The following is a 9,353-nucleotide window of genomic DNA, read 5'->3' as shown; positions in this document are numbered from 1 at the left end:
TTGTTAAAATTATTACAGAAAGTAATTTTTGTATGGTTTCTGTGTCTTGGAATTCACGAAGAAAATTTTTACTCATTAATTCTTTAATTTATTCTATGAATTTAATTATTTAACTCATTAAAACTATTAAGACAAGAAATCAATGTCCATGCATCTTGATATTAATGCAGATAATTTTTATTTTGCATAAAACTTCGCAGTCTAGTTATTATGTATTATTATAGATGCTGCTGACGACGAACAATTTTTATTTTCTACCTTTGTTCTTCATGTTTCATATTGTCCTAGATTTTACTAATTTTCCCTGGTCATAAAATCCATAAAGATCAATAGTCTAGGGATGACCAATTTAAATAATTAACCATTGTTCAATTTATTTTCCTCCCTGAACTTTCAATTTCTGCAAACTCGTCTATCGAAGCATGAATTGTAGTGTACACGTCTGTAGTCTAATAATAATTACTTGGGAATGCGTATACAATTAAGGATGCGAACGAAACAAATACGATTTGCACCAGTGCACATGGAGATTGTCTGTTTTAATGCGAAACTCGGTAATCAGTCATCGTCCGCAGAATAAGTTTGCGTTTTCGGCTTATACGTCACGGAGAACGACTTTCTATTAATGCATTTAAATGCATTTCAAGCTGACAGCACCGCGGAATGCAAAGTGCGGTCTGACGCCCTACTAGCCGTGGTTTCTGCATATGTTTATGTCTGCTTCTTCGTTTATGTAAAACACTGCGTTTCGAATGACGCGAACGGTTTTTGCAATTAAGAGGCTCACGGCTCGACAATTGTAATACAGTAGACTCCAGTGCAACGTAATTCAAAAAATATATTAAAAAATCTTTGTAAAAACCACGCTTATATTAAAATGCACTGAAAAGGAGAAAATAATTTTTTTTTCCCCGAAATTTTAAGCAATTAGTTCAAAATTCCTTCTGTTATAAAATTAGTGTCGGAATAGATAGAAAAATTTAATATAAATTTAAATAAAATCATGACATTAGTGAATATAAAAAAAAAGCTTGGAGCGCTAAACTACATATATTGACGTAATCTTCGTGGGCGCTCTCCACGATTCTTAAAATATTGAATACGTAAATGCATTCAATATTTAATATGAATTTACGATTTTATTAGTATAAATACAAACGTATACTTATTGTAGGCTCTCATTAAATTCATGAAAATTGAAATCTCCATCAGCGCCGTGGTGGAGGTAAAAGATGCAGGAGAACCCCTGAAATCAGAATAATAGAAAAGTGAGATGTTGAGAAATTTGTATTGCACATCGTCTTATCTGCAAATAAGAACGACGACGTTTATTGTTTTTGGATCGAAGCCAGACGATTCTAAAATCGTCGGTTTTTGCGATGTTCGTTCCAGAGACGAGAGGGAAACGAAATAAAATAATGAATTCGCGTTTCGTTTTGTTCCGCCGGGGGAAGAAAAACGAAACACTGGATTACAGCCAACGATCTCGCCTACGGTAAAGATTTAACCATATTAACATCGCGTACGCAAATATCCAAGGGTACTCAATCTTTTTCATATCCATTTATCCGTTAATATTAAATATCTCCGGGGAACTATGTAGTTGCAACTCTTGTCTCGCGTTTGTTAATGAGTTGTTTTTTCTTCGGTTAACATTTTTATCTAAATAAGGACACATAGTGTGTGCGCACGGAATTTCCAATTTTCTCAATTGCACGGAGTGTAACAGATTCGTCTGGATACACGCCAACGACCACCGACTACAAAAACACCTTGAACGTTAATCACGATTTCCATCGTGGCCGGTTTTTTCGATGTTTCTGCGGGTCGAGTGAACATTATATATTATTCCTGAACGTTTCGTCTTGTACTGCCTTTTGTTAAACATTTCTTATGAATTATTAATGTTACGTAAAGGATTTATTTATGCAACACGTGATACAACACGTCGTAACCGTTGTTTCAGTTTTAACCTCGTCGTTAAACATCATTTCTGCGGACTATTTTAAAGATACATAAATTATAATATTTTGCATAAAAATCTACAGTCTCCTTATTGCCTGCATTTGTATCAAGCTTAAAATCGTTTAGTGCCGTAAAGAAGATTGAAAATGAAATCTGGAGCGCTATTATTATGCAATAGCGATCCACAAGGCGGAATTAGCATTTTCTCCTGATTTCGTGCCGTAAAATTTACAACTGGAACGCGGAGGTTTATCTACAATTCTACGTGTCCAATTACTATTTTTTTGTGACCTCGCCGAACGTGGCCGAAAACTTACTGCGTACTGTCAACGAAACCACTAAATACAGTTCAAATTATATCGTGTTTAGTGACATTCTAATCAGAAAAATGCCACAAATAAGTTGGTGAAAGTTTTGTAATTGGATTACTACTGGTTTTCACACCGATATACCCGACCCTGTATTGAATTACGCGGCATGCTTACACATTACACTACTGGGCTCTTTGCGGGACATGCTCCCCAGTGGAGGGGGCAGGCGAATTTACTAAAATCGTACAGCTCCGTCCGGCTTAGATCGAGACCTTACTGTATACGATAATATAGGGATTATCATATTAACTATAAATAGAAGTTTCACAAAAAGTGTGTATCAAAAAGTGTATTAAATATTGAAAGAAAGTATCAGGTCAAAATGTCGGTTGATTTTGTTGAGAAATTTCAATACTGTGGATGTCTGAAGAATCGTTTGGTATGAGCTATCATGGAGCAATTATTCAGATATTCAAATGAATGCTCAAGGATTTAAAGACGAGTGACAACTATACATGTACCATCAGAAAAATATTCAAAAATATTCAAAGTTATACAAGCAGAATGACGAAAAATTGGTACAGATATTTATTATTCGCCGAGACAAATAAATTTTCATATTGATTTCACTGTGTTTTCCGTTAAGAAAATTGTTTGTGCATCGCACCATCTTAACACTCCAGTACGAACTGATTCACGATGAATACCAACAAGGTTTCGAGATAGAGTGCTTGTTTACCAGCGAGAGATGCCTGTTGCAGCGACTGCTTGCGATTCCTCTCGTCGAATAAACTCTGAACCTGGCTTATTGTTGTCGAACAATGTCTTGCCAATGTTACTAATAAAATACAAGAAAGAAGGTGCTCATATAGACGATATTTTCACGGATCGTTAACCAGAATCATTTTAACTCCTAGTCGTACGATATTCTTCGTGGCTACAATAATAATAACAATTATCATTATAAGAATGAAATAAGTAATTAAAAAATGAAGAAGCTTTCTTGAGGTAAAACTAAACAATTTTTAATAATTAAAATAGTTCCATGGAGACGTTTAATATTATTGGGAGTATGTATTATTACTATTATTATTATTGTCATATAACACCAAAAGTAAAGGGAAATTATTTATTCTACACGGTGAGTTTTGTAACATGAGTCTTGTAAATTCCAGGGGCGCATACAGTGCTGTAAATTCTTTATTGGGATATTAGGGTAACATAAAGGGGGATATGAGGAAAACTAATAAAAGCGTTATACAAATATGTCATGTGTTGTATCTCGTTCTTTTATTTTATAACGGTAGGAATACTTTAAAAGATTAAGTGGATCCTACGAGCACAGTGGCGAATGAAATTCTAAGAGGTTGAAAGTTGAAAGACAGATTTTTATACGGATATCTCGAATATTTTAACCTCGGAAATATATCAAATGGGACATCGAGTGGGATATTCCACTAGAACCACCGGAGAAGTCAGAACGACCTGTTTCTTTCTTATTCTACAATCACTAAAGATATACAAATGTATTTACTACAAAGACGATTAAAGTTTCAATAAATATATTTTTATAATTTATATATATACTAAAATCGAATATGTTATAAAACAAGTAGTTCTGATTTTGCGAGACTTTACGAGCACCGTTTAATTGACGTGACCAGAAATCACTACAGCATACAAGAACTTTAAGCTTTTAAACTTCGAAGTTTTAAATCATTTTTGTTGAAACGTATTTTTGAATTGTAAGCTCGACAATCGTCACAGTCTACGCCAGTGGATACTGCGCCGCTTTAAAATTTTCACGAATAATCTTTTCAGCTACATTTCGCCTGCATTGTGCCCGAGTCAATTACCCGATAAAGATATGAAGAATCGATGTGGAACTAATGCGCAGACAACAACGGAACCTCCGTACTCCGTGTTCAATTACACGTGACAAATAGACGTCCTTTAATCGCAATCCAGCCTTCCGCTTACGGACCTTAAACCAATTAAACTTTTGCTGGTCGACGAGTTACAAAGCAATTCGATGTTCTGTTAAAATGGTCCTCGTTCCCGCTTCTTCCTTCGATCTTACCTCGTGAATACGTTAAGATGACCCCGATCGGATCGGGGAATAGGACAGATTCGTATATACCGGGTGCCTCTACAAGAACTTCTTTGCTATTTAACACTTGTCCGTCCCTCATTCTCGCAACTTAATGTGTCCCTCGAATGACAAGTTGCCACAATGGTAAAACATTAAATTAAATTAAACGATAAATAATTAACTTTGCCAATTATTTTACTCGGAACAATTTTAATAAGCTGGGACTAATACAGTGATGGTCTTAAGTCTGATATCTTCAAAAAATTGTTTTTGCATACACTGCATACTTTAACGAAGGTATTTTCAACAAATGTTCAATTGTGCTTTTGATAAACGTTCAAAGTTTGGTTCTACAAACATTAAAAAAGTATTTTCATGAATAATTTTTTAAGAAAGCAAGATATTATAAAATTTTGCCCGTAAAATCCCGGGGATATCCGATTTCCCGTTATCGAAAGCATCATAGTCCATATTTCGAGTTTTATATCATTCTTTTTGTTCATTTCTTTTTTTCTGCATGATTTGAGTTACCTGAAAGAAAGACAATTATTAAATCAGAGTTTCACGAGGCTTCGTTAGTTTTTCGTGGGTTTGTTGTACGTACCGGTCCTTGTAACGCGTGCGATCTGCCCCTTGTCGCCAGCAAAATATCTATAACCTGCAAAGAAGGCAGTTCGTATTATTTATGTTTATTTGTGCATTGCAATTATAGCGTCTGTAATCTACAAACGACAGCTGTATGTTTACTGTTTACACATACTTCTACATCCGGTGGGGTTGCTAATGCATACATCACTGCATCAGAGACATCACTATCATTTAATATTGGCAGTGTCTCATAAATAGCAGAATCGTTATAAAAATTTTTCATCATGTCTGTCCTCACCTCTGCAGGACTAATATTCTGTTTGAACACACAAAGAAATGTTACAGAGTAAAATGTCTCGATGTAAAACTCAATCGCTAAGAAACGTAAATTAGACATTAATTAATCCATCCTTCTTGTTTTTCATTGTTTTTGTAAACCTATTACGAACATGTCTGTGGCATTGTCTGATTAAAACGAGACCAAACACGATAGAATTCGCAGCATATTTGCTCGTTGAATTGACGATTTAGTAAAACCTCGATTATCTTAATTCTCCGATATCCAAATGCGCGTTTCGCATGTAAACATTTCCAGAGTCCGGTCGTATTATTTTCAAATGATAAATTATTTAAGAAGAACAGTCTTTTGCGATGATTAAATAAAAGAGAATGTATAACCGTGATACAAATTGTATGGTGAAGGTAGTTTTCGCAAAAAATCGGTAAAAACCAAATGCATAACCAGAATGAAAAATTCTCCAACATAGACGAATTTTTCAATGAGTCTTACCGTTACTTTGATGTTCGTGTCACTGAGTTCGTGGCGAAGTTCAACAGCCAAAGCAGTTAGGGCATATTTACTAGCACCGTACATATTGATCGGAACTATTACTATGTCTGCATTATGCCCAGCTAAACTGAAAGTAACAAGAGCAATTAAAAATAGAGTCGGACATTTCATATTGTACGACGATCTAATACTACAGGTAAAACTCTCTGTATTAACGACGCTTTACATACCTACTAATGTTAATTATGTGTCCAGCTATATTTTGTTTCTTGGCCGATTTTACATATTCTCGAGCACATATCGCAGGAGCTATAACATTGATGTCCAATATTTTGCGGAAGTCCTCCACCGTCGAGTCTGTAGTAAAATATTAATTTTCCAACAGCAACCCTTGGCGAAGTAATAAACGATTTGATTTGATAGACGAGGTACTTTCAGCATTAATATTTTGAGAAAAGATACAATCAAAATTGCCGTTTAATGGAGACAGAAAATTTATTTGCAATTCATTTGTAAAGGAACTAGCAAAGTTGTATTATTCAATTAATTATTCAATTTCAAGTAATCAGGTAGACCTAGACCGTTGCATTTGAAGGGGACGGTAAACTATACCAATGATCGGCGAATCACCAGTGACTCCGGCATTGTTGATCAGAATATCCGCTCCGCCGAGGTTCTCCTGGACCCAATCGAAGGCTTTGACAATGTCGGCTTCGCTCCTGAGGTCGCATACGACCCCAAAGAATTTATCCTTGCCTAGTTGATTGGTTATTTCTTGAAGCTTCTCCTTCCTTCTCGCGAGGCCGACCACTATGACGGACTTCTTGACAAGAGCTTTTGTGATCGCGGAGCCGATACCGACGCTTGCGCCCGTCACCACTGCAACTTTGCCGGCCCAACGATCCATAGTTAACGATACCGTGTTGCTGATTGTTAAACTCGGCTCATTGTCAAACGGCTTTATATACGGACGCATTCTCGTTATTCGTTGACAAGAATGACATTATCAGTTTTGGTATATCACATCAATGAATCTTTACATTTTCAATAATGTTACGGCGCACAGTGGGGTATTTCGCTGAAAAACGGGAATAAAATATTGTAGCGTTATTTATGGGCTCACGGTCACAAATAAGTAGGTCGTTGGATTCGTCTTGACGCCAGCTATAAGATTATGAAATAAAAATTGTACTTTAACATTTAAAAAATCAAAATAATTCTTATTTTTTGGCGAAAAAAATTTTTTTTTTAATTTTTAAATATATAATTTTGTACATGTTTCAATACTGTTCAACTTTTATTGGAACCATTTTGTCGTCAGATTATCCGAACTCTTGAAAAGTAGTGATAATGGAATGCTTTGATTACTATGTACTGAGTTGAGATAGGTGTACAAACTCTTCACAGATTTTATTCTGTTATCATCTAAATTAGTATTGTTATTAATATTTCAACATTACCAATCATTCTGTAAGTTTTTGTTCGATTTCAAAACTTTATTGACGATTTTGGTATACAATTGAGCTGAATTGAGCACTCCTTCTGGTACCATTACACTCTATAAAGCTTTGCGATCATAGTCCAACAAAAAAATCTTCCGAATTTTTCCGAATTCGAGAGTTATAACTAATTTAAGTAGAAATGAGCATGGAAAGTCGCAGCGTACGCGTAGTACACCTGCACCGCAAACTCTCGCGGTCGAACGCGTTCGCCCGATTCTCTACGAGATCTTACGAGGATCTTTGTTTGTATTATCGAGAAATGAGAAGCTGAATCCCGCACCCTTGTAATCCTGGAAAAATGAGTCTACCTGCCTAATTGTAAGTATCAAATTTGGTAGCCGCCGTCTTGACGGATCTCGGAGTTGTAATCTACTTCTTATAGTTCCGTGTGTGTGTGACATTCGTTCGATTCTTCGAAGAATCTAGATTTCTGTCTTACTTGATTAATTTTAATAAGCTGACATTAATACAGAGATGTTCTTACATTCTTTTAATCTTTTGATGCTGCATCAAGTTGCGCCCACTAATTTTTATCATGAAATGTGTAAAGTTTGTGTTACATGTTCATTGCCTGTTTAAAATTTATAGTCTATTATCATCTCAGGGTCACATAATACCAAGGTATCAGTGAAGTAATACCAAGGGTATTTCAATAAATTAACGATAAGACAACAGGACCTTGGCGCCCCACCCATAAAGTTCCCAATATCAATGTTTCTAGTCTCAGGAACTACATATATGCGATATCTTCAAAAATTGTGTTCGTTTGATTCTTACGCATACTTTAACGAGGGGATCTTCAACAATATTTAAATAATATTATCATTGACAGATTTTCAAAGTTTGACCCAAAGATTTTAAAAAATGCACTTTTGCAGCTAAATAATTTTTGGGGAAAGTAATATTTTGAGAAATGCACGTGTAAAACTATGCAGGTGAGAATTAAGAACCAAATAGAAAAGAGTTTTTGACGATAGCCTTAGTACTTCCTGAGGAAAGGTACATTTTATGTTTCTTTCCACTTCTTTTCAATTTTTTCAAGCAATGTAATTTAAAGATTTAAAGTTATGTACTTTACGTGTTATATACTAGGGATGCCGATTATTTTCAAAAAGATCGATTTTTCTGAATCGATTATAATCGAAGCTTAAGAATCGATCCACTAAAAAATCGTTTCCAAATAATCGATGTTTTGAATAATCGATTTTTTTTTTTTTGAATGTCTAAAAATGATAAAAAAACGAAGATCAAAATTTTGTTGGACATTTTTATTAAAGAAATAAAGTAATAATAATTATTATACTGCGGATCTTTATGCATTTATAGCAAAATTGAGTATATGAAAATCGAAGAAGTTGAAAAATTTTTTAAATTGAAGATATCAATATATAATTTCTCCTCTATACATATATTAAGATCATTACGGGAAGAGGTAACATTCAATTTAGTTTCTATTTATTGCAATCGGTGTAGAAAATTTTTATTTTGCATAAAGATTCAGTCTAATAACCAAGCTTCGAATGGCAATGATACATATATACATATATACATATGTCGTTGCGCGTCAACCAATGGTCGCGTGGTCGGCCGAGCACGAGTAGAGAATTAACCAATGAACGAGTTTCGTTAGAATCATTATGTGTAGTAGAATTGTCGTGTTTTAGGAACACTTATATAGTTACTTTTGATGCTAGTTGGATCTCTTATTCTCTTTATACAGTCCCCGCATAAACACTCCACGGTCTCCACGTATAGTCATACAATTTGCCATAAAAATCGATTATTTTTACAATTTTAGAATCGATTATTTGTAAAAATCGGATATTGAAGAATCGATTCTAAAAATCGATTTATTTTATGAAAATGATCGTTTTTTTAAATAATCGATTAATAATCGGCATCCCTATTATATACCTAATGTGTTCTGCGGTACCTACATTACTATATAATGTTTAACTGTAAGATGTACATATATTACTAATGTATAGCTTTATAACCCCCTATAGGGAGTTTCAATTAAGCTTTCAATAAAAAAAAACACGATTTTCCGATAACTTAATTCAAAGTTTAGGATGTGGAGCAAAGATTGTAGAGATTGTAGTGAC

General features: G+C 34.6%; 1 protein-coding gene across 2 annotated transcripts; it reads right to left on the bottom strand.

Annotated features, from left to right (window-relative positions):
• Positions 1–4,558: 4,558 nt before the first annotated feature.
• LOC143220699 (farnesol dehydrogenase-like) lies at positions 4,559–6,693 on the bottom strand. Of its 2 annotated transcripts, none has more exons than XM_076446314.1 (6): positions 6,377–6,693; positions 5,977–6,103; positions 5,747–5,873; positions 5,129–5,272; positions 4,973–5,026; positions 4,559–4,899 (listed from the first exon to the last, which is right to left on the bottom strand). In XM_076446314.1, exons 1-6 carry the CDS (start codon positions 6,651–6,653, stop codon positions 4,855–4,857), a joined length of 774 nt encoding a protein of 257 aa, XP_076302429.1. In that variant the 5' UTR covers positions 6,654–6,693; the 3' UTR covers positions 4,559–4,854. The 2 variants fall into 2 exon arrangements, with proteins under 2 accessions (XP_076302429.1, XP_076302426.1); XM_076446311.1 differs by having other exon boundaries at positions 6,359–6,692.
• Positions 6,694–9,353: the final 2,660 nt, after the last annotated feature.

The sequence above is a fragment of the Lasioglossum baleicum genome, chromosome 2 (genome assembly GCF_051020765.1).
Source record: "Lasioglossum baleicum chromosome 2, iyLasBale1, whole genome shotgun sequence".
Taxonomy (NCBI): domain Eukaryota; kingdom Metazoa; phylum Arthropoda; class Insecta; order Hymenoptera; family Halictidae; genus Lasioglossum; species Lasioglossum baleicum.
The sequence above is the reverse complement of the archived record's forward strand: the minus strand, read 5'-3'. Positions and strand labels throughout refer to the sequence as shown.